Raw genomic sequence first — 24609 nt, forward strand, 5'->3', positions numbered from 1 at the left:
ACACTCGATGCTTGACCTGGAGGTTCGGGGTACACATCCGTGTTGAATGTTAACAATTCACGGCTGAAATCTTTGGGTAGCTATATACATGTCTCGAGACATAGTGGCCAATGTACCTCGTATCTTCTGCCATGTCCTTGGAGTTATACCTGGAAACAGAACATGGTTCAAAATGGATACGAATTTCCGGGGGGACGATTCAGCCTCACCGACTAGTGCCGGTTGAGCGCCGTAAGCAAACAGCTATGTACTAACATATCAAAGCCATTCCCAAAAAAAAAAGACACGAATGAGAGACGCCCCTCGTCTTCTTAATGGAAACTAGTACCTGTATTGTGGGTGGCCTGGAATCTCCAAAGCTGGTGGTTGATTTTTGACCTGGAACTACAATGTCAACAAGGCTCAGTCGACTTTGGCTCCGGCCCTGGTCATCTGAAGCACATGCAGATGAGATCAAACGATAGGCGCCACGTTCGAACAGGCCGTAGAATAGCGGAAGATGGACATGTAAACGAGAATGAAAGGCATTTTAGGCCGCCGGAAGGGCTGAAGGGAGGTTATAACAAATGTAAGTCCCAATATCGTGCGCAACGGGTGGTTCCTACAGCTTCCCTTAGCTTGCATCTCCATCAACATCGTATGTTGGCTTCCTCAACTTAAATTTCAAAAGCGAATCCGACAATAGCGCCAATACGTGGTGGCAGTGTCGTTGTCCTGACCATATCAGCTTGTTCTCAAGAAACAAGGCTGCCCAAGGCACGCAATACTGGAAAAGAATTCATATAGCTTACCCGATGTCCACCCGTCTTTCACATTCATGCAAGCGCTCTTGGGTGGACACAAACACCGAAAAGCTTGTCGACGACAGACTACCCTGCTCTGCAAGAAATGCATACTCACACGAGGACCCTGACTTCATGCAGTAGCACCGCTGCTTTTGCCGACCACGAAGTTCGCCCTTCGCCAGGATAGGTATATTCCCGGTAGCGTTCGCTGCCCACCATCCGTCCAGATTACCGCGTCGCCATTCGACTTGTGACACGGCTGATCAAGATCAATAACTGTGAATGAGACTATCTGGATCTTCACACGTTGTGGAGACGCTCTTGACGCCCTTTTGAGATATATATTGCCCTCGAAGTAGTCATCTACAATAAAGCGGTAGACATAGAAACCTAAATATTGAACTCGGCAAGAGATCCTGTGAACATTGACCGGAAGGTCTAGATAGGATTCATGGCCAGCGGTTCGGACCTGGGTGATGCCTAAATTCTTGGTGGCGACGGTCTGTTGCGCCCAAGAGAAGCGAGAGGAATGTGTTCAGCGACTGATAGGGAGGACAGTTAGCTCAGCCAGCCTCAGGGGTTGTAACAAGTAGCCTTTCGGAGCTGTTTTCGAGATGGAAGGAATATGGAAGGTTTGCCGAGAGACGTGCCAAGATTGGAGAGCAGGCGAGAGGCAAGGAAACTTTTTTGAGTTACAGTCGCCATCATACACCAGACCTATTTGCCGCCAGGCTGCGCTTTCTAAATGACGGTGGAACAGTGCAGAACTGCTTGATTCTGCTCATGGCCACCGAGATATTCACTTTCCTCCAGTAAAACCTTGGACGAATTCGTCCTCATACCTGTCCAGCATCTGATCCTGCTTCGCATCCATCGCAACCCCTCAATCGATCCATAAGGTTGTGATCCTCCTGCCGTCAAAATGGCAGACCCCAACAATGTGTCGCAATACAAATACTCGGCGATGTCGAACCTGGTTCTCCAGGTGGACCGTCGATTCGTTTCCCGCCGTACAGACGAAAATACCGGCGACCCTGAGTCTCTGGCTGGAAGACTGAATATCCGTGATATGGGGTCGCGGGTCGCTCGAGATCAAGTGCCGAAGCAAAAAAAGATTGCGCCGGGCCTGCAAGGTGTCGAAAGAGGCTCCATACTTGAGGGAGAAGATGTCTTGGAACGAGAACAGAGGAAACGAAAGAGGGGTGAGCCTGCCCAACCTAGAGGTGCCGGCGTCCTCTCCGCCGGCGATGCACTGATAGAAGGACTCAAGTATCGTCCTAGGACTCCCGCCACTCGGGCGACTTACGATCTGCTGCTCACCGTGACCGCAAACGCTCTTGGAGATGTCTCACAGGAAATCGTTCGAAGCGCTGCCGATGCCATCCTCGAATATCTAAAAGATGAAAACATGAAAGACTTTGATAAAAAGAAAGAGATCGATGAGATCGTGGGAATTACAATGACCCCCAAGCAGTTCAACGAACTAATCAATCTGGGCAAAAAGATCACAGATTATGATGCGCAAGACGAGGACGATAACATGGCAGACGGCGCGGGCGCAGATGAGGCCGAGCTCGATGAACGCCAGGGTGTCGCAGTGGTCTTTGATGAAGACGAAGATGTAGACGAAGATGGCATCAGGCGGACATACGAAGTTCGAGACGAGGATGAGGGGGACACTGACGAAGAGGAGGACATTCAGGACCAGCCTGGTCTTGAAGAGTCTGCATCAGCTGGTGGGGCAGCCGCTCCCGATGTCGACGTAGATGAAGACGAAGACGCCCCGATGGTCATAGACAGCGGTCTGGGTGAATCGAGTCGCAGAAAGCGAGAAGTTTCCGACTCTATTCCCATCGACGAAATTGATGCTTATTGGCTCCAACGGCAAATTGGTTCCGTATATTCTGATGCCGTTATTCAGCAGCAAAAGACCCAAGATGCACTTCAAATCCTCTCCGGCAAGTCTCTCCAAGGCGAAGAAATATCCCTTCGCGATATCGAAAATGACCTGATGGATTTGTTTGACTACGAACATCCCGATATGGTTGGGAAGCTGGTCTCCAACAGAGACAAGATCGTTTGGGTGACTAGGTGGCGCAGAACTGCAGAGGACGAGGACGCTCGACATCTTGTCGAGAGTGGAATGGTTGAGGCAGGCCACCGGGCGATTCTTGACGAACTACTTGGCAAGTTGGGCCGGCCTGGGGAAACGCCACGACCGGCTAAGAAGATGAAACTGGACCTGATGGACATCGATATCCCCAAAGCACAGGAAGATCAGGAAAAGAAAAAAGACGGTGTTCTTTCTGGAGGCTTGCAGCCACAGCGGGTTATCAACCTCGAGAACCTTGTCTTTGAACAGGGAAATCATCTGATGACCAATCCAAAGGTTATTCTGCCGCAAGGCTCCACGAAACGAACATTCAAGGGCTATGAGGAAATTCATGTCCCGCCACCCAAACCCAAGCGAGACCCTGGTGAGAAGAACATTCCCACTACTGAACTTCCTGATTGGGCAAGGCAAGGTTTTGGATCTGCGAAGGAGCTGAACCGGATTCAGTCGAAATGCTTCCCCTCTGCCTTCCACGATGATGGTAATATGCTTATTTGCGCTCCAACCGGATCTGGCAAGACAAATGTCGCGATGCTTACGATGTTGCGTGAAATCGGGAAACATAGAAATCCAGAAACTGGCGAAATCATGCTGGACGACTTCAAGATTATTTACATTGCACCTTTGAAGGCTTTAGTGCAGGAACAAGTGGGCAATTTCGGCAAACGACTTGAAGTATATGGGATCAGGGTCTCCGAGCTCACGGGAGATCGTCAGCTCACCAAGCAACAGATTGCGGACACTCAGGTCATTGTAACGACTCCAGAAAAATGGGACGTCATAACGCGAAAAGCAACCGATCAAAGCTACACCAGACTGGTACGACTTATCGTCATTGATGAAATCCATCTGCTGCACGACGACCGTGGACCCGTGATCGAAAGTATTGTCAGCAGGACCATACGAAAGATCGAACAGACTGGCGAGCCTGTGCGGATTGTAGGCTTGAGTGCAACCCTTCCCAACTACCGAGACGTGGCCACTTTTCTGCGGGTAGACCCCGAGAAGGGTCTATTCCACTTCGATGGATCCTTTAGACCCTGCCCTCTTCGGCAGGAATTCATTGGCGTGACCGACAAGAAAGCAATCAAGCAGCTCAAGACGATGAACGACATCTGCTATGCAAAAGCCATCGAGCACGCAGGGACAAACCAGCAACAAATGTTGATATTTGTCCATTCTCGAAAAGAAACGGCCAAAACTGCCAAATATATCCGTGACAAGGCCATTGAGCTAGAAACGATTGGCCAAATTATGCGGACTGACGCGGCAAGCAGGTCCGTCCTGCAAGAAGAAGCTGATGCGGTCAATGACGCCAACCTGAAAGACTTGCTGCCTTATGGATTTGGAATTCACCATGCCGGAATGGGCGTTGCCGATCGGACATCAGTGCAAGACCTATTTGCCGATGGCTATCTGAGAGTCCTCGTCTGCACTGCGACCCTTGCTTGGGGTGTCAACTTGCCTGCTCATACGGTCGTGATCAAAGGTACCCAGGTTTATTCCCCCGAAAAAGGAAGCTGGGTCGAATTGAGTCCACAAGATGTGCTTCAGATGCTCGGTCGAGCGGGTCGTCCACAGTTTGACTCATATGGTGAAGGTATCATTATCACTTCCCAAGCAGAGATTCAGTACTACCTTTCGTTGATGAACCAGCAATTACCTATTGAAAGTCAGTTGATGGGCAAACTTGCCGACAACCTCAATGCAGAAATTGTCCTCGGCAATGTCCGCACCCGCGATGAGGGTGTTGAGTGGCTCGGTTACACTTATCTATTCGTTCGAATGATACGCTCACCAGGCCTCTACAGCGTGGGCGCAGACTATAGCGATGATGAGGCGTTGGAGCAGAAGCGAGTTGATCTCGTCCATTCCGCCGCTATCGTTCTCGAAAAAGCCGGACTTGTCAAATACGAGAGGAAGACTGGAAAGTTGCAAGCTACAGATCTTGGCCGTATTGCTTCACATTACTACATAACACATAATTCGATGCTAACCTACAATCATCACGTCCAACCGTCGATCGGCACAATTGAACTCTTCCGAATCTTTGCTCTCAGCGATGAGTTCAAGTACATTCCTGTTCGACAGGACGAAAAGCTCGAGTTGGCGAAGTTACTCGGCAGAGTGCCGATTCCTGTCAAGGAAGGCATGGATGAGCCCCAAGCCAAAATCAATGTGCTTCTCCAAGCATTTATTTCTCGACTAAAATTGGAGGGGCTGGCTTTGATGGCTGATCTTGTTTATGTCACACAATCCGCAGGAAGAATCCTCAGGGCGATGTTCGAAATATGCTTGAAAAAGGGCTGGGCCGGGGTGGCAAAGACTGCCTTGGACCTCTGTAAAATGGCCGAAAAGAGAATGTGGCCTACAATGACTCCATTGAGGCAGTTTGCAATGTGTCCGAGAGAATACATTCAGAAAGCTGAGCGAATGGAAGTGCCCTGGTCCAGCTACTTTGACCTTGATCCACCTCGAATGGGGGAGCTGCTTGGTCTTCCCAAAGCTGGACGAGTTGTGTGCGACCTTGTTTCCAAGTTTCCACGATTAGAGGTCCAAGCGCAAGTCCAGCCGATCACCAGATCATTACTTCGCGTTGAATTAACGATCACCCCCAACTTTGTGTGGGATGAAGTGCTGCACGGCACCACTGAGTCATTCTGGATCATCGTCGAAGATTGTGATGGAGAGGAAATCTTGTTCCATGACCTATTCATCCTGCGTCGAGAGTACGCAGAGGGCGACATGTCAGAACACTTGGTTGACTTCACTGTTCCCATCAGCGAGCCAATTCCACCCAACTATTTCATTTCGCTGATATCGGATCGATGGATGCACTCTGAGACCAGAGTTCCGGTTTCGTTCCAGAAGTTGATCCTCCCTGAAAGATTCCCTCCTCATACTCCACTTCTCGACCTGCAACCTGTGCCCGTCCAGGCGTTAAAGATCAAAGATTACGTTGCCCTCTATCCCAAGTGGGACGCATTCAACAAGATTCAGACTCAAGTTTTCAAGTCTCTCTACGACAGCAATGACAGTGTCTTCGTAGGGGCACCAACGGGGAGCGGAAAGACAGTATGCGCGGAATTTGCTCTTCTTCGACATTGGAAGAACCCGGACGCCGGTAAAGCAGTCTATGTTGCTCCCTTCCAAGAATTGGTCGAGGGCTGCTACTCTGACTGGAGCGATCGATTGAGCCGAGTTGGTGGTGGAAAGGTCATCTCAACATTAACTGGCGAAATCACAGCTGATCTACGAATCTTGGACAGATCAGACCTCGTATTGGCAACTCCCGCTCAATGGGACGCGCTTTCGAGACAGTGGCAGCGCCGAAAGAACGTGCAGAATGTCGAGTTGTTCATTGCCGACGAGCTTCATATGATTGGTGGCGAAAACGGCGCTGTCTATGAAGTTGTGGTTTCCAGAATGCAATACATCCACATTCAACTGGAAAACAGCATGCGGATTGTTGGGTTGAGCGTACCGCTTTCTAATGCCCGAGACGTGGGTGAATGGCTCGGTGCCAACAAACACACAATTTATAACTTCAGCCCTATGACAAGACCGGTTGGATTGCAATTGCATATCCAGTCTTTCAGCATCCCTCATTTTCCGTCTTTGATGATGGCGATGGCCCGTCCAGCATACCAATCTATCGTGCAGCTGTCGCCAGACAAGCCAGCGATCGTCTTCGTTCCAGGCAGGAAGCAGGTTCGGGCTACAGCTCTTGATATCCTTTCAGCGTGCATAATGGATGATAATGATGAAAGATTCTTGCACACTGACGTAAATGAGCTTGCCCCATTCTTGGAGCGAATCAACGAACGAGCATTGGCGGAGTCCCTTACACATGGCATTGGCTACTATCACGAGGCACTATCGACTAGCGACAAGAGGATCGTCTCCCATCTGTTCAAGATTGGTGCTATCCAACTCATGCTTGCTTCACGCGATGTCTGTTGGGAGGTCCCCTTCACAGCGCACCTTGTCATAATTATGGGCACACAGTACTTTGTGGGTCGCGAACACCGCTACGTCGATTACCAGATCAGCGAGATTCTACAAATGTTTGGTCGAGCGTGTCGGCCTGGTGAAGATGACATCGGAAAGGGCGTGCTCATGGTTTCCGCAGTGAAGCGCGAATACTACAGGAAATTCCTCAACGAGGCATTGCCCATTGAAAGCCACCTACAACTCTGGCTTCATGACGCATTTGTTACCGAGATCAGCACCAAGACAATCACATCCACACAAGATGCAGTCGACTGGACCACATATACATACTTCTACCGCCGCCTTCTGGCGAACCCGAGCTACTATGGACTCAACGACACATCCCATAACGGCCTTAGCACACACCTCTCGGAACTCATTGAGACCACGCTGAAGGAACTCTCTGACGCCAAAATCATCGACTTGGACGAAGAAGATGATTCTGTCTCTCCCCTCAACCCGGCCATGATTGCAGCGTACTATAATATCTCCTTCATTACGATGCAGACCTTCCTCCTCTCCCTCACAGCCCGCACAAAACTCAAAGGACTCCTTGAAATTGTCACGTCCGCCACGGAGTTTGAATCAATACAACTCCGTCGTCATGAAGATCACATCCTCCGCCGCATCTACGATCGCGTGCCGGTAAAAATGTCTGAGCCGATATACGATTCACCCCACTTCAAGGCCATGGTGTTACTACAAGCACATTTTTCAAGAATGCAATTGCCCATCGACCTTGCGAAAGATCAAGAAATCATAGTTTCAAAAACGCTCGCGCTGCTCTCTGCTTGTGTCGATGTGTTGAGTTCGGAAGGCCACCTGAACGCCATGAATGCAATGGAAATGTCACAGATGGTGGTGCAGGCCATGTGGGACCGTGATTCTCCGTTGCTGCAGATCCCACATTTCGACTCTCAAATCGTAGATATTCTCGCGAAGCAGGGGATAAAGGACATCGACGATTTCATGACGGCAATGGACCCTTCGGAGAATCCCAATCAGGCGAAGCTGGTGCAGATGATGGGATTGAGCAATCGGCAACTTGTGGAGGCAGCGAACTTCACGAATAACAAGTATCCCAGTCTCGAACTCGAGTTTGATGTCGAGGATAAGGAGGATGTCACGGCGGGCCACCCAGCCTACCTAGCGATTCGCATTTCGAGGGAAGTGGAGGAAGAAGAGGAAGAGGAAGAAGACGAAGGCAAAGGCGGTGCTGAACAGGAGGTTGATATCACAGTCCATGCCCCCTTCTATCCCCTCCGCAAGCTCGAAAACTGGTGGCTCGTTGTGGCCGAGGAGAAAACAAGGTCCTTACTGGCCATCAAACGCGTGACGATCGCAAAAAAACAGTTTGGAACAAAGTTGGAGTATGTCGTCCCCACCGCCGGCAAGAAGGACTTGACGTTGTTCCTCATGTGCGACTCGTACATCGGTGTCGATCAGAGCATGGCGTTCAGTGTGGATGTTAAGGAAGGCGAGGAGGACGAGGAGGACGAGGGAGATGAAGATGAGGAGATGCAAGATGGCGGAGAGTAGAAACCACGCACTGACGAGGCTACGAAGATCTTTATATCGCGAGAAGGGAAAAGCAAGGCGAGGGGTAATATTACGAGGAATGGACGCCATCCCTACTTTGTGAAGGCCGTTTGGGATTGCGACTGTTGCGCCAAAATGAGCTCTTCCTTGAATTCTCTCAAAAAGACAGCAGAACATAAGAAAAAGGCGAAACGTGATTGTAACTTTTTAGTCCGGCTCTTTCCGTGTGAGCATGGAGTATCTCCTCAGAGGCTAGACTAATACTTAACTCCTTTTATAGTGCCTCCGCACGTCAAGAACTTTTTGACGCAGGTGGCTTCTCACCATCAGCTTCACACTCAAAGTCTTCATTAATTTCATCTGGCGGGACACGAGCATAGAGACGCCTGGTGACGTGATTGTAAGGCCCGACACAACCTCGCCGGGCTGCTTTGTATCGACCCAGAAATTTGAGACAGTAAGGTGGAAGATGAAAGAGTGCAAACTCATTGGAATTGACCCAGTCAATGCCTGGCAAATCTTCCAACTCTTCCGAAAGCCTGTCATGTTCAAGGCGGGGCCCTCCTACGCAACGCACAGTTCATCCGTGGACCAAGATTCGCGCAAGTGCAGCTGTAACGAAATCGTTCCAAGCCTTCGTCTGGAGCCAACTAAGCGGGCCCATGCAATTGCCACGGAGTCGCAACGGTCAAAGACTCCTGGTCTGTGGACATTTCCGGTGTCTCCCACTACAGATGTGAGAAAAGATCTTCGAAAGGGCCATCCTTGGAGGACTCGGGCCAGAGGATAACAGCAAAAACCCCATATTCGGTCTTGGGCTAAGTGACCTCTAGCAGACCTCTAATAATTTTCTTCCCCGGCCCTAGTCGTGGGTAGGGCTTTTCGACGATGACATCTTGAATGAGCAGAACGTCACCATAACCGAGCCTGGTTTCCCACGTACACAAGCCTTTTCGGGTGGCATGGTCCTTGTGGTTGTCTTTCAGCCTCAGCATACCAAATCGGTCAAATAGAGCGAACGCCAACAATGTCAGCTCCTCAAATGGCTTGGACATCTGCGTGTAAAATGATCCACGAATCTTCTTGCGTCTGGTCAACTTTGCCCCGCAGAATCCGGCACAGTCTCTGCACCTATCTGGAGGAGAGCCTCCTATGGTCACCACTATTTCCATCGGCTCTAGCCATAGGAGGTGGGAGAATTCGTCACACTGAGCCGCTTTGCTGTCGAGATTTTCAACGTTCAAAGCTTCGCCATCGTCAGCACCATCACCATCGCTTTTTGCAGGTTGAGCAGTATCTCTGCATTTGGCTAGAATCGCTGGGTAGTCGTCAATGTCGCTGGAAGCATCGTTTCCCCGGGGATTAGCAGAATCATTTTGAGGTATGCGAGCAGAGCTTTCCCACCTGTTGCGCTGAGCCGGGGACTTTGAGTCATAGTGCTTTGGCCTTTTCCCTGGAGCAGATCCTCATCTTCAGATGAAACTCTGATAAAGGAGATGACGGTGGATCTGAAGTCTGTCTACTGGCCACTGGTATGCCCTCATTAGACAGCGCAAGAATATCGCATACCGGATCATTTGCGAGACGGGGAATTTTCGAGGTAACAGGTATGGTAAAATCGCCCCCAGCTCGTTTCCTGGTTCCTATATTCTTTAGTAGGGTGTCGGCTGTGAAGTGAGGTGAGAAAATCAAAATGAGACGTCTGTGTTGGACCCAACAAAACCAGGAACCAGTATGGGAGGAACTTGAGAGGGAGAGAAGGAATAAGAGAGAAAGGAAACGGCAAGCAGCAACTTTGTCAGGGCCGTTGGGGAGAAGTCACACGAAATCTGCTATGAGAGAATGAGGCATATAAGAAGCATCTGTCTCCATCTGACGGCCTTGGCCTCAACCCTTGCTTGATCAAGGTGAAGCGGGGGGTGTAACATCGTAGGCTGTAATATGTACCCAGTATGCTTTTACCGCCGCACATATACCGAGTACTGCCGCCGCAGCCTATATGCTCCGCCGCAACCCCCAGGTGGGGTTTGTGAGCCGAGTGTTGCTTCCGAGGCCCCTGCCCGCTTCCGATGGCGACTTGTTCAATTGAGTGATATTCTTTACCCGACGAACATATCTTCTCACGATTACATTCCTACATATATTTTACCCCAGTATTACTGCTACGTTGTCTGGCTTTTGAAGTTTCCTATAAACATAGACAATCTAGAACACGCTGTCTGAAATCGCGCCGGTGCAAACTCCCTTCGGGATAATACGTCAAACATGGCAGCCGCCCAAGGTCTGAAGCAGATACTCGCCAAACAACCCAGCGACGTTGTCATCCTCTCCTCTCTACGTACCCCAGTCACCCGGGCCGTCAAAGGGGGCTTTAGAGACACCTACGACCATGAACTTCTTTGCCACGTCCTACGCGCTACCCTCGCTGCGAACCCGAACCTTGACCCGGCGAAAATCGACGACGTTGCGGTCGGTGTGGTCCTTGCTGAACTGGGTGGATCGAAAGCCTCTCGCATGACACAGTTACACGCTGGTTTCCATGAGCGGACGCCCTTGCACACGGTAAACCGAGCTTGCAGTTCAGGCCTAGCCGCTGTGACGAGCATTGGGAACATGATTGCTATGGGACAGATTGATGTGGGCATTGGCGCAGGTATGGAGAGTATGACAAAGAATTACGGGAGCAAGGCGATTCCCACTATGCTCTGGGACGAAGTCAGGAATAGCCCCATTGACAATGCACGGGACTGCATCATGCCTATGGGCCTCACTAGCGAAAATGTGGCAAAGAGGTACGGTGTGAATCGACAAGACCAGGATGCCTTTGCTGCCGAGTCACATCGCAGAGCTTCAAAGGCACAGAAAACTGGTCTGTTCGACTCGGAAATCGTCCCTGTCAAGGTCAGACAATACGCTCCGGAGCACCCTGATGCACCTCCCACTGAAGTCGTGGTCGACAAAGATGACGGTATCAGACACGATGCTAGCCTCGAGAAGATGGCCAAACTAAAACCCGCTTTCTCACAAGACGGATTCTCGACGGCGGGCAATTCCAGCCAGATTTCGGATGGTGCTGCTGCGACATTGCTGATGCGCCGGTCAACTGCCAATGAACTCGGCCTAACTAAAACCATTATTGGAAAGTGGGCAGGCAGCCAGGTCGCAGGGTGCAGGCCAGATGAGATGGGTGTCGGTCCTGCTGTGGTCATTCCGAAACTCCTCGACTATACTGGCTTGAAGAAAGAAGATGTGAACATCTGGGAGATCAACGAAGCATTCGCAAGTCAAGCTCTTTATTGCATTCGAAAGCTGGGGTTGGACACGGAAGTGGTCAACCCAAGAGGTGGAGCGATTGCGTTAGGTCACCCATTGGGTATGACTGGGACAAGACAGCTCGCGACTCTGATGCCTCAATTGCAAGAGGGACAGGTCGGTGTCGTGAGTATGTGCATTGGCACTGGCATGGGCATGGCAGGCCTCTTCGTCAGGGAGTAAGCACTCGCCCCTGGCACACCATGTCAAGCAGGAAGGTGGCGCCAAGGGCAAGGAACGGTCCGTTGATGCCTCTCACGGTGCCTCGATCCGGTCGACTTTGCAATCCTCAATACCAGCTCCCGCCTCGCCACCTCTGTGCATTTCCTCCAACATTCAGCCTGTCGACTCTAAATTCTCCCAGACCTGAGCCGAGAGGGAAGAGACAAGCGACATCAAACAGCCACTGCTTTCTCTTGTCACTAGTCACCTTTTGGACAGCGGGTTCTGCCTTTCCACCCCTCCGCGTCGCTTTCATCACTTCCATATACTGGTTTTCTCTTCGCGTTTTAGAGGGAGAAAAGGTGCCATTTTGAATTCAGGGCCCAGCGACAATCTGCAGCATGTGTTGTACATATATGACTTCGACGGCCATAACTCAGCATGCTCATTCTCTATTAGTTGACAAAAGTTTGGCATACACAAAACATCCGAAAGACTGGTGGCTGAAACCGAGCACACAGAACGTTTCCATCGAATCTAGGCTGTCAGGTCGAGCATTTTTGAGAATATATTTCGTCCCACGTTACAGTCTCTTTTTCCCTTGTATAGCTTTCCTACGTTCTTTGGCGCGGTATGCTGCTGGTCTCCGTCCAAACCCAGCCATTGCACACCCCAGACGATTTCTTCATGGGTGGAGGCTCAGCCCAACTGGGGAGAATATTTTGAGCCGATGTGGTTGCGGTAATATGGGGTATTTGCTTGCATTCACATGTTCCTCTGCACAACTCCCTCTGACGTTGCTTCCTTCCTCCATTCTTCACCCTCGGGTACCAGCTTCGGAAGCGGATACACCGGCAGACCCCGATTCTCGAGCTCACGCTTGATGACCTTCCATCGGCCGCCCTCCATTTCGCGATCAACCTGCGTTTCACGGCGAGGGAAAATCATCACATTGGGGCCGAGGGGCTGGAATTTCTGCCTCTGCTTCTTCGCTTTTTTCTGGGTTGGAATTTTTGACTGTCCAGAGATCGCTTCCCCTGCTTGATCTGAAAATGGTGTCCCCTCAGCCTCGGCGCAGAGTTTCTCCCGTGCTGCAAAGTCTTGTGCCTTTTTCTGCTTGGAAAGCAACAGTTCTGCGAATCTCTTGGGCTTGGGCTTTGCGGTTTGAGTGAGCAAATCGACAAAGGTGGTTAGGGGTTTGCTGCCGCGCAAGACGGTGTTAAGGAGGGGGTCGGGCACCCGGTGGGAGGTGAGCTGGGAGAAGCGCTTGACTATCTATTGCCGAACGAGTCAGATTAGCCCAACTTGAGGATAAGGAGAAATCCGTGAAGGGGCAGTTAGGGGTGCGCAAGAACAGAACGTACAGAAAATGTGAGAGGATCGCTGAAGTCAAATTTTGCATCAGCGAGCTGTTCTTCGACCTCGGGAATGGAAAGTTCAATCTCTTCGTGTCTCTGTGACTCTGGCCGCGGCGCTTCGCGGGCTTTCTGTAAGACACCACACGGATCCTCCAGATGTGACACCGTTCCAGAGCTCGACAGCTTGATCTTCAGAGAAGTCATATCACCATGGAAGTCGGGCGGACCTTGCTCAAAAAGAATCGTCGGATCCTTGCCAAGGTGCCTGTATGCGAGACATTCGACAATGGAAATGTAGAGAAATGAAAGGAATTCGTCGCGCTGGAGAGGTGCTGCGGTGGTTGGGTCGAGCCAGCTACAAAAATTCCAGATTTAGATCGCTGGCACATACGGTTGGGGTCAAAGGAGACTTACGGTTCATAGTCGTCCTTGGGATCAGCGGGAAGATCTCTCCAATGTCCCTGATGGCCCAAATGTTCCAGACCATCCCAGGTGGTGGCTTCGACATACTCCTCGACCGGCCCGGCGCCCTCGGCCTCTTCAAGCTGCGACTGCTGTTCGGAAGGCGGAGAGCGGCTGAGGAGAGAATTGAAGGAGACGTGGCGGCGCTGTTCATTAATGAGGCTTGTGGCGCGACGAATGGGGTCTCTTGAAGGCAGGCTTGAGGATTGTCGAGTCTGCTGTGCTTCGCGTTGCAAAAGTTGATGTTTGCAGGTTCGACAAACAAATCGGCTTCTCACAGCTGAGAGTCCATTGCTTATTGATTTCGAGGCGCGGCCGGTAGACGCCATGTCGTGGAATATGGGATTCGTGTCCGTCTTCTGGACCTGGGCAGGACCGAAAGAGTCTTGTTGCCGGATTGAAAACGAAGTTTGGGAACTCGATTGAAGCTGAGGGATTGCGCAAAAAGATCTACGTCGGATCACAACACTTTCCAAAGCAATACCTCCGGTCGATCATTGTGTTCAAACCAACAAAGCAACCTTGAGCAACGCAAGTCTTTTGATACTCATTCAGAGACCATGGAGACTATCCTTGTCTTCTCTCTAGCATGTAATGCGCGATCATTTTCTCTAATTCTATATTGAATTTGAAGGCGACCCGGAATCCAAGCTAGTTTGCCTTCAGACTTGTATGAAAGCAACTTGGTACTTGGATGATAGCCAATTGAATATCCAATCACTAGTTCTTAGCATGGAAATGGTGAGCCGAGTTCTTGCATCTCAGGATTCGATGTGATCGGATCCATTCTTTATCCGGAGCCATATCGACGCAATGAATTCTAGGTCTGCTCAAGGAAATTCTCCGCGCCTCAATGTTGAAACCACCACATTCTCCACTTGTATCGGCGGCGAGCTCAGCATCAAGAAAGCTGTAAGGACCTTCGAGCCTCGGTGCACCTCTTGATGGTGTACAACGGCGTCGCTTAAAGCTTTACTTACTGGGTTCTGACGTATCATGTATTCCGCATGGTGAACAGAGACAACGCTAAGAAAATCCCGAAAGGGTTGGAGATCAAAAGCTTTGAACCATGACCCCTTTAAGAGGATGTCCATCTGAGCAGATGTATATTCCCAAATTTCCGATTAGCGGATTCCTTGAGTATCCCGGCATTGGGGGAAGAGGATTGAGGAGATCCGGAAATGTCAGAAGCAATCGGCGCAATGATGGCATTCTTCTCGAACTCTCTTATGGCATCCGCCATTTGAATAGTTCTGGGGAGTTCTGCCTAGGTTTATCTATCAGACCAGGCTTCTAAGACTGGTTTCACGCCCTCTTCTATCAACTGCCAGTCAAAGCCTGCTCTGCGTTTAGCATTTTATTAAAGTTCATGTAGTTTTGCAACTTACAGAAATGGGCCACCCGTGCCAAGTCACGTCAGGACTATCTGGCCCAGCAGATAGTTGGTGGTCATTTTGAAAAGGAACATCATCCGTGTAATCTCAATCCCAACCGTCATCAGCCCTGCAGAATACAGGGCACACAAGACAAACCTCTAGTTACTCGTTAAATTAAGACCCCGAACCGACTGCATTGGCAGAACTGATGCGTAGATGCCGGAGAAGACAGAAGCTGTAGCACTAAAGACGATGGCAACATGTCGTTGCCGCACATATACTCACCGATAAATTCAGGATTGTAAGACTGTTAATACGAACTTGAGGTCGACAGATGGAAATCAGCTCCAAGACTAGGGCAACAGTATGGGCGACGGTAAATGTGATTGTCGTCCGGGTGAGTCGAATGAATCATATGCTGTGGCTGCATGATGATATTTTGTGGTAGAGAAGCTCGATCGAGATCTTGATGCAAGCATTTATGAGCAAGAAGAAAAGCTCGATGAGCCAAGCAGACAGCCGAAGGTATTGCAGCCGATGATTAGGACATTCCAAAGATGCATGTTCCACCCAGTTGTTGTGAGAGCCTTGTATTCCACAACGGTCTGTCCAATAGGCAACATCTAGAAGTCGTTGGCGGATTAAAATGGATGAGGTGTGCGAGTGAGACGTATAAAGGCCGCAAGAGGCAGTGCATCATCTATGCTGGGCGATGTCGAAATATAAAAAAAGGGAAAGAAGTTTGAGTATCACCACTGTTGTCGTTGCTGCACAAGTGATAATGAAGAGGACGGGCGGGCCCTCTCTTTGGGGGGTCATCGTAATTTGGTAGTGGCTAACCTCGAGGCCATAGCACGGTTACTGTTACTGGGTCTCTTTGTGGTCGTTCGAAAGTGAGGGGTCGTAAAGCAAGCAACATGGAATAGTTTTGACGAGAACGTGGAATGCTCAAAGAGTGCGATCTGGATCTGGGGCGAAGCCTTGTACATTTGCGAGGAGTAAGGTCGACTCGGGAGCGACTCCCTTGCCGTGATTGATAGTCATGATAGTGACAGTCATGACGTCGATCTCTGTGTGTTGCCGTTCCATGGTTTAGAATCGGAAAAGGGAGGACATTCACATCTCTTCACAGTCCCGGCGGAGGCAGGGGTCACAATACCCAAGCGAAGAAGTCCGTAATGGTGGTAAGCCGACTTGAGGTGATTCGCCAATCGCCTACCGGCACAAGATCCGCCTTAGCGAGGCACATAACCAATAGATAGCTCCTGATCTGGAACCGCCGCTATAGAAGGTATCAGATCTTGAGGAGTAAGCTCTGCGAGTGGATAGATAGGTCTTTCTAGAAAAGGGGAACGGTTCGAGGGCAGGCTTTAAGTTCCTCGTCAAGCAAAAGTCCAGGGCTCGATAATGCCATGACCCTTCGCAGAGTCAGAACTGCATCTTGTAAGCGGAAAAGAACGGGTTTCAACCAACAGGTGACCGTTTCGGTCATATCAAGGGTACGAAAACATCAGTGCGGTTAGACCCAGGTGACTCGAGTCTGACAAGCTCTTCCAGAGCCTCAAACTGCCTAACGGCGCGACTTATCGTCAAAATCTTGCATTTGCCTGGTCCGAGCAGGCGCCATGGGCAACGTGGAAGTAGAGGGAGGAAGCCATGACTCCGTAACGCGGGTGTGACGAATCTAAATTGTTTTTCCCGAAATATAATTACTTTGCTTCGATGATTTTCCTCAAGTCTGAGGAGAGAAACAACGGCCTAGCAGAATCGAGGTCAGCTTGGACTTATCGGATGTTCCACTATAAATCTGCGTTAGCCTTTCTTGTGCATTCAACCGGACCTGACACCAAACCGGTCTGAACAGGTAAACCCAAAGGAGCCGAGAAGAAGCTCCGGCACAGGGGCTGACCCCAAAAGGCATGTCGACTAAGAAACAGAATCATGAGGTTGATTCGTATGGAGCCTGGTATGCGGATTGGGTTCCACAACGTGGCGTCTCTTTTGTCCGCGTTTCTGGAGCATTGGAGAGGAGCTGCCACAGAACGAATTCCATCAAGGTGTTGAGCCACCATCATCAGACACTGGACGATATTAACCATATGTTAGGGCAACGAGGTCACTATGAGCTATATTAGCAATGATGATGACCGCGACTCTTGGATTGGAGGACAAGCGATGGTGGCGAGCTGTTGTGCAGCAGAGTCGAGAGCAGAGAGTATGAAGGTGAGTGCCTTTGAGCAAATTGCTGCTTCTATTTTGGCCATTTGCTCGTCCGTATAGTAGTCACGTGGGTGCCGAAGAAACTCCGACCACTATCATCTTTTGATAAGAATTTCCCAACTTGCCAACGAAAAGTGTTGTACATGTACATATACATAGCCTATCGTCCTGATCAAATGTCCAGCTGAGCCAAACCGACTGAGATTCAGATGCTTCGACATTTCTCTATCCCCTGCGGAAGGGGTGTTCGCCTTTGCCTCAACATAGCAGAGCCAGCTTTGCGCGCACAAGGCTTAAGTCTGCAGACCTGGGCATCGTCCTTTATGCTCGCGAGCTTGCTCCATAAACTATCCATCGATCTCTCCTCTCCTGCGCCTATACCAGTCCTGGAGCTCGGTGCCGGTACTGGTCTTGTCGGTCTGACTGCAGCAGCTCTGTGGAAATCACCAGTGGTCCTCACAGACCTCCCATCAATTGTGCCTGGACTGGCTGGTAATATCAAACTCAACGCGGCCACAGTGAAGGGCCTCGTTGAATGTGGCTCCCTGGACTGGAGTAACCCAGAGACTCTGGCCCTCCAAGACGGTACATTGTACTACGCGGATAAGGATAAATCCCGCGTAATTCTCGCCGCAGACACGATATACTCAGAGGAGCATCCTGAACTGCTCTCTCAAGCCATACTCCGCTGGCTTGCACCGGGGCCCTCGTCTCGTGTCATTTTGACATACCCTATGCGTGTGGCTTACCTGGATCAAATTCGGGAGTTGTGGCGGCTTCTGGAAAAGGGAGGTCTAGAACCGCTCCACGAAGGTCGCGAGCAAGCTGACCTTGACCTCTGGGACGATGAAGGTCTTTGCGAGTGGAGTGTATGGAGATGGCAGCGGAACTCCACTCGCATTGAGCAGAGTCACACCAAAACATGAAAAACGAACGAGTCTTGTCAGGATGGCCTAATTAATCATCCCCCCCAAACCACGCAATTGAGCATGGAGTTTCTGCGTGGCGTATATTTGGGTGCCTGCTTTCGCAGCACAACTACATGCTGATAGAGATACAATAGATTGATTCCTACACACGATTTTGCCTGCCAGATGGATCTCTGAAAGACTGCTGACATCGGGTTGTTTGCCGACTAGGGACCGGGACCCCGAGATGGATTTTGTCTCAGTTAAATTCACCTTCCTATATCGACAAAAAGCTGGTTCCATGGTCACATACCGACTCTTCCCTCTGCCAGGTGTATCTTCCAACCGAGATGCATGCGATTGCTGTCGATGCAATTGTTGGCTCAAATACATCCTGTCAGGGAGATCCCTTTCCTGATTGGTCGTTAGCCGATGTCGTGATCATATGTCGATATGGTATCATGGCCGCCAGGAGTCCAAAGGCAACGACCGAATTGCGGCGGGGAGATGGTGCTTGTGGAGCGTTTTGTGATGACGGCTGATAGTGTTGCAGTAACATTCTAGAACGATGCTCCACGTGGAGAGATCCAAAGAAACGCAGGAGTGACTTATATCTCAGCGTCAATGGCACTTGTTGGACCACATTGTTTGACCCCAGCAGAGGGACAAGATGGCTGTCAACGAAGCTTCAAACGAAGCCGACAAGATCAGTGCTGTCCAGACTAGTCCTGCTACGATTGCGAGTTCCCCTGCGAATTCTGTGGACCTAGACGATGACCACCATCTATACAAGCAGAGCGATGATCAAGAACTCGACCCGGCCGAATCCAAAAGAGTGCTACGCAAACTTGACATTCGAATTGTGCCTATCCTCTTTCTCATATACCTGCTGCAATATCTCGACAAGAATGGCATCAACTATGCCAGTGTGTACGGTTTACAGAAAGGCACGAACTTACACGGCCAAGACTACTCCTGGTTAGGGTCGATCTTCTATTTCGGTAAGTGCTGGCCTGGGATCCTGAAATTTTCCCTGCTCATCGATGTAGGTTATTTGTGGGCGCAGTATCCGGCCGGCTATTTCTTACAAAGACTGCGAGTTGGAAAGGTGATCGGAGCCACTACCATCGCATGGGGGATTATCCTGATCACGACCCCGGCTTGTTCAAGCTTTGCTGGCATTGCCGTCAATCGCTTTTTGCGAGGCTCGTTTGAGTCGGTGGTGAACCCGGGTTTTATTCTCATTATGAGCATCTGGTACACCTCGCTGGAGCAGCCCCTGAGACTGGAGGCCTACTATTGCACAAATGGCATCGCAACGATGTTTGGAGGGTAAGTTTTCTATGCTCACCCCATTGAAATCCAGGGATACTAAGAGCAAATCGAGCTTGATTGGCTATGCTGTTGGCCATATCACAACCGGCCTCCCCCGCTGGATGTACGTCTTCATTATATTCGGCAGTGTCAGCATCGCCCTGGGTATTCTGGCCCTCGTCATGCTCCCGGATCTCTCGTCGACGGCAAAATTCCTCACCGACGCTGAGAAAGTGATTGCCGCCAAACGCGTCTCTGCCAACCGTCAGGGCATCAAAAATCGACATTTCAAGTCCTACCAAATGTGGCAGACGTTCAGAGATCCAAAGACCTGGATCTTGTTCATCATGGCCGTGGGTGCGCAAATTCCGAATTCAGCAATCACCCAGTTCACGTCGCTAGTGATTCAATCGTTCAATGTCGACACTTTGGGGTCGCAGTATCTCCAGATCCCGGGCGGCGCCGTCCAGTTCGTCGCCCTCCTTGGTGGAGGCATCATCTGCTCCAGGTGGCCGAATCTCCGATGCATCACCATGATTGTGGCAAACACGATCTGCATCGTTGGATCTGGGCTGCTCGTCGGTCTGCCAGATAGCAACAAATGGGGCCGGCTGGTCGGGTTATGGTTGTTTTTTTTTCCAAGGCCTGGGCTTCAGCATGAGCTTGACGATGGTCAGCTCCAATGTTGCCGGGTATACTAAAAAAACAACTTACAGCGGCGATCCTTTTCACCGGGTATTGCGTGGGGAACATAATTGGGTGAGGACTTGTTCGAATATCCGCGCCCCTTTTTATCATACGTCCAACAGCGAACTTGCGCATAGCAGGCTACTGAAACGAAGACGACAGGCCGCAAACATTCAAGTCAAGCGAGGCGCCGCGATATCATTCCGCCTACGTGGAGATGCTCGTCGGGTACACGATCAAGCTGGTGGCCATTATTGTCTTGTACGTCTACATGTTCGCAGAGAACAAGAGGCGAGACCGCGAGGCAGCCGTTTCGGGTGTGGCGGATCTTGATGAGGAGAAGGAGGCCATCGAACGAGGGATGCATGATGTCACGGAGCTGGACAATAAGGGATTCAGATACACGGTATAGTGCAAGGTGGTAACTTACCGAGAGGGAAGAGCTGGGATCATAGCCGCAAGAGCGGCGAGGGCCAACCCCCCCCCCAAAAAAAGAAACAAAAGAAAGGTGATCAAGACTGTATGGTCTTTTCGACTTCCGCTTTTCTCAACTTAAAGTTTCCAGGCCCATCATCCTTGTCCACAGCCCCTCCAGACATGGCACGAGCTTCTCGTGCCACAAAAACTTCTTCACCATGCCCAGAAACGTGTCGAACCGCCTCACGGCAGGGATCGTGAGAGGGAGTTGTCGGAGGATCTCGTCTTGCACGGACGCTGGCACGGCGTAATCGGCCCTGGCAGACGCGAGGAGGAAGACCGCCCAAGCCACAAAGTCCGGGCCGGCCCTGTCGACATGTCCGAATATCGATTGGCAGAGGCTGTGCAGCTGTTCCTGCATGGACTGATATGTGCGCGTCGAGTGGTTGACACGGTGGTCTTTCGCGGTAGCCACGTCCAGGAGGAACCTCCCGAACACGAAACTGAGCGTCACGATGGCCTTCTCGAGTTTGCTGGCGTTCGACTCCATGGACAAGCGCATCATCTCCACCGCGATGGACGTGTCCTCGGGGAACTCTGCGGGGCCTTTCTCGACCGTCTTGGTCATCCGGTAAAGAAGGCGGATGACTTGGTTCGACAGCAGTGTTTTCAGGGCCATGTCGCTGAAGCCTTCGGGCAGAGGTGACAGGAGCTTCGACAGGGCGGGGGGGAATGGATGAGTGGGATACGTCAGCGTGCTGTCGGGTGTGATGTTGGTCTTGGGGGAGCGATGGCGCCTCCGGATGGCATAGTCGCACATCATCTCGGTTCTGTAAAAGGATGTCAAAACGGACTGGATTTCGAGATGCTGATTAGGGGGTAATGCGACTCACGCGGTGACAGAATATCTGGTCTGAGGCTGAAGGTCACTGTTTGACAATCCGCCCCGGAGATCCACCATGCGCCGCAATCCCTCTCGGTGTAGCTCGACATGATCATCATGTCCACGGTGAAACTGGTAAATCGCTTGTGTTAACCTCTAGCAGTAACAGAGTAGGCAAGGTGACACCTTACGTCTCCTGCCATCAATGCTAAGACGGTATGGATGGTCACATCGTCGGAACATAGCTGCGGCACAGTGAGACGGTGATGGAGCTTGCGCATGACGCTTCCTCTAACACTCATCAAGATTCTCTCGTGCTCTTCCGGAGAAGACCTCAGCCGACTCGCCGGTAGCTGACTCCAGATGAAAAGGACGGTGGATTCAAAAAGCAGATCGGCCTGCAGGGCGACCCGGAAGAGGTACGACAAGAGCCAGTTGCCCCCTTGACTGTCTCGATAGTTTACCGCGTTCATCGGCGCGTATATTTGAGTGACTAGGAAGTGTTAGTTCTTTGTTCCCCATATGCCCTCTGAACTGGGTGGGTTAGACAGAGTCGGGGGAGCTGACAGTAGTCGACAGTCCACTGCACTCGGCCGCAGGGTTGCATGGGATATGAATTGAAAGGATCACCACGAAGACTCTCCAGAGCTGTTTGTACAGGAGGCTCAACGGGGACTGCTACAACAACGGCATTGCCCTCGACAGCGTCGTCTGAACTGTTTCGCGTGGCTCCTCCCGTACTTTGAACCCAGCGCAGCTTAGCAGATGCCCTTGGGACTTGGTTCCAGGCCAGTACTTTAGGCCTCTTGGATCGCGCAGTCTTGTCTGTCGCTGGCAGGGATGCCTTGAGTTCCTTGCGCCGGAGGTTCTGGTAGGAATTCACCTGCCATTTTTTGGCGCGGGATTTCAGTTGGTCCACATGCGTATACGTTATAAACATGTTAAACTAGAGAAAAAGAGGCTGTGGCCTCGAGGTTGAAGTGTCATGCAGTCGAAATAGCCGTGTTCATTGTCATTGAATCAGAGCCACGGAAAATTTTGATGTAGAAACGAAGAGTCAGGGAGTGAGGGAGGGATGTAAGTTGTCTGGTAACTGTTTATCCATGTGTGAAATACGCCAAGACGCTAGTAATTATAGCTATAAAAGCAGCCTCCCCGACTAGATAGATTAAGAATAGTCCAATACACTTTTACACTTCATTTCACAGTTAGTAGCAACGCCTATTCCATTAGTACGTAACCTTATAACTAGTTACGGACTTAAGGGAACGACGGCGAAGCCTCGAGATAATCGCCTCGAGACTGCGCTATCTATAATCCTTTAAACGACACTCTATAAAAGCGAAGCACTTCGTCCCATAACTTTAAAAAGTCGAGATTACGAACTCTTACGACCTCTAATTCTACAGTACGAGGACTTAAGTCGAAGAGAAGATAGAAGTATCGTCGTTCTCCGAAACCATCTCTTTTTTCTTCTTAATACGTCACTATCGACGGTTACTATTAATTCGAGAAGAACTTTCGTCTTCGTAAGCTCTCATAACGTATTAAAAGTATACGAAAAACTTACTTAGTGATGACAAGGAAGCTAGAAAATTAACTTTAGTTATTAAGAAATCGTATACTAAAACGAAGACTAACTAAAAAGAAAAAAGCTTATATCTATCGAATCTAGTTACGAATCACCTGAGGAACCGCCGACTAATTAGAAACGATAACGCTATAGACCGGGGAATAAGATAACTACGTATGGTTACGATAACTAAAATTTTTATAAAAATCTACGAAACGTTACGATACTCGGCGTTCGAAGGTCGAAGTTTAAGGTAAGAAAAGAAAAATATTAAGAAATAAATATTTATATAAAGAATTACTTATCACTAAATATTTCGAATAGTTACGAACGGTTATAACTACTCATAATTATAGGCGATAATATCTAATTTACTTAATTCGACTAAGCTACTATCTTATAAACTCTAGCTTAAACTTAAATTAATAGTTAATCGTAAATAAATTATCTAGCTATAGCCCTAGAAAACCTCGTAATAATATAGAATAACGTCGGTTAACGCGTACATCGTAGCGACGAATCTAAACTAAAGAAGTCGAAATCGTACGACGGAGACCACTTAAACGGTAAGCTTAACGATTACTTATATAACCTCGTAAACTAGGTTAACTTTTATAACGTCCGTGAATAATAAGTCGACGAACGAGAAAAGATCGTATAGTTATTCTCTTACCTTACGGAAAAAATACATCGCCTCTTTAAAATCTATCGGCACTTCTTAACTATCTTTAACGTCTATTATAATTAACTTCGACGAATCTTTAAGAACGCTAATAAATAATTACGCCTAACAAATAAATAAAACGTAATAGTCTAGAATAGTTAAAACGTCTACTAATACGTTACTAAACTCGTTTATATTAGCTTACGAATTATTTCGTTTAAGTCTAACGAGAATATTAAGAAGTAGTTCCGCACGGATCTTAACGTAGAATTACGACTAAAAATAATCGAGAACTTATAATACGACGCTGTTAGGGATTCCTTAGCAAGTAGGTAGAGTCTAACGATAAGCGTATATGTAAGTCATCCCTATAGTATATGGTCGATACTGTACACGACTCAAAGCGTAAGGGAGGAGAGAATGCGCCTCCTATGCGGGGAGTGTGCTAGTAATAAGGATGCGCTCCCTGAGCCGCATCTCTTAGCTGGTGGCCTGATTATTCCCCGGTGTATCAGGCGTCCGTCCTTCCGATGTTTAGCCGAATCCGTAACAGACGCACTGTTCTTAGAAGTATACGTAGTCTAGGCTAATCGATACTATTAAATCGAGGTCGCGAAACGTATTAAACGTAGTAATACGGTAAGATCCGAACCTACTCGCTACGCTTACACCGTATTCGGAAATCCTCGTAGAGACACGCGGCAAGGATTCTTCTTAAGCACTCGTTCTATGAAAAATATCGAGGAATGACGAGCATAGTGCAAAGATAACGATGCTTACTTCGAGTGCGAATCCGTAAAGCACTAAGTACGTAACCACACACAACGAAGCGAAAAGAATCGC

General features: G+C 49.7%; 8 protein-coding genes across 8 annotated transcripts; 4 read left to right on the plus strand and 4 right to left on the minus strand.

Moving 5' to 3' along the window:
• Positions 1-1707: 1707 nt before the first annotated feature.
• A1O5_13235 (uncharacterized protein) lies at positions 1708-8430 on the plus strand (the record flags this gene model as incomplete). The annotated part of the gene is made up of 1 exon (XM_007753801.1): positions 1708-8430. One exon carries the CDS (start codon positions 1708-1710, stop codon positions 8428-8430), a length of 6723 nt encoding a protein of 2240 aa, XP_007751991.1.
• Positions 8431-9248: 818 nt separating this feature from the next.
• Positions 9249-10007, minus strand: A1O5_13236 (uncharacterized protein; the record flags this gene model as incomplete). Its single annotated transcript, XM_007753802.1, has 2 exons — positions 9249-9834; positions 10000-10007. 2 exons carry the CDS (start codon positions 10005-10007, stop codon positions 9249-9251), a joined length of 594 nt encoding a protein of 197 aa, XP_007751992.1.
• A 688-nt stretch (positions 10008-10695) lies between these two features.
• On the plus strand, positions 10696-11925 carry A1O5_13237 (acetyl-CoA acyltransferase; the record flags this gene model as incomplete). Its single annotated transcript, XM_007753803.1, has 1 exon — positions 10696-11925. One exon carries the CDS (start codon positions 10696-10698, stop codon positions 11923-11925), a length of 1230 nt encoding a protein of 409 aa, XP_007751993.1.
• A 744-nt stretch (positions 11926-12669) lies between these two features.
• On the minus strand, positions 12670-14053 carry A1O5_13238 (uncharacterized protein; the record flags this gene model as incomplete). Its single annotated transcript, XM_007753804.1, has 3 exons — positions 12670-13179; positions 13269-13617; positions 13677-14053. The coding sequence occupies 3 exons, from the start codon at positions 14051-14053 to the stop codon at positions 12670-12672; spliced, it is 1236 nt and encodes a 411-aa protein (XP_007751994.1).
• Positions 14054-15118: 1065 nt separating this feature from the next.
• A1O5_13239 (uncharacterized protein) lies at positions 15119-15711 on the minus strand (the record flags this gene model as incomplete). The annotated part of the gene is made up of 1 exon (XM_007753805.1): positions 15119-15711. A coding segment is annotated over one exon (200 nt), but the record flags the coding sequence as incomplete, so codon positions are not given.
• A 1932-nt stretch (positions 15712-17643) lies between these two features.
• A1O5_13240 (uncharacterized protein) lies at positions 17644-18246 on the plus strand (the record flags this gene model as incomplete). The annotated part of the gene is made up of 1 exon (XM_007753806.1): positions 17644-18246. One exon carries the CDS (start codon positions 17644-17646, stop codon positions 18244-18246), a length of 603 nt encoding a protein of 200 aa, XP_007751996.1.
• Positions 18247-18898: 652 nt separating this feature from the next.
• Positions 18899-20641, plus strand: A1O5_13241 (uncharacterized protein; the record flags this gene model as incomplete). The annotated part of the gene is made up of 5 exons (XM_007753807.1): positions 18899-19229; positions 19278-19560; positions 19616-20124; positions 20259-20301; positions 20392-20641. The coding sequence occupies 5 exons, from the start codon at positions 18899-18901 to the stop codon at positions 20639-20641; spliced, it is 1416 nt and encodes a 471-aa protein (XP_007751997.1).
• A 135-nt stretch (positions 20642-20776) lies between these two features.
• A1O5_13242 (uncharacterized protein) lies at positions 20777-22469 on the minus strand (the record flags this gene model as incomplete). Its single annotated transcript, XM_007753808.1, has 4 exons — positions 20777-21476; positions 21540-21661; positions 21721-22022; positions 22097-22469. The coding sequence occupies 4 exons, from the start codon at positions 22467-22469 to the stop codon at positions 20777-20779; spliced, it is 1497 nt and encodes a 498-aa protein (XP_007751998.1).
• Between the last annotated feature and the right edge of the window lie 2140 nt (positions 22470-24609).

Source organism: Cladophialophora psammophila (assembly GCF_000585535.1).
Source record: "Cladophialophora psammophila CBS 110553 chromosome Unknown aczJe-supercont1.44, whole genome shotgun sequence".
Taxonomy (NCBI): Eukaryota; Fungi; Ascomycota; class Eurotiomycetes; order Chaetothyriales; family Herpotrichiellaceae; genus Cladophialophora; species Cladophialophora psammophila.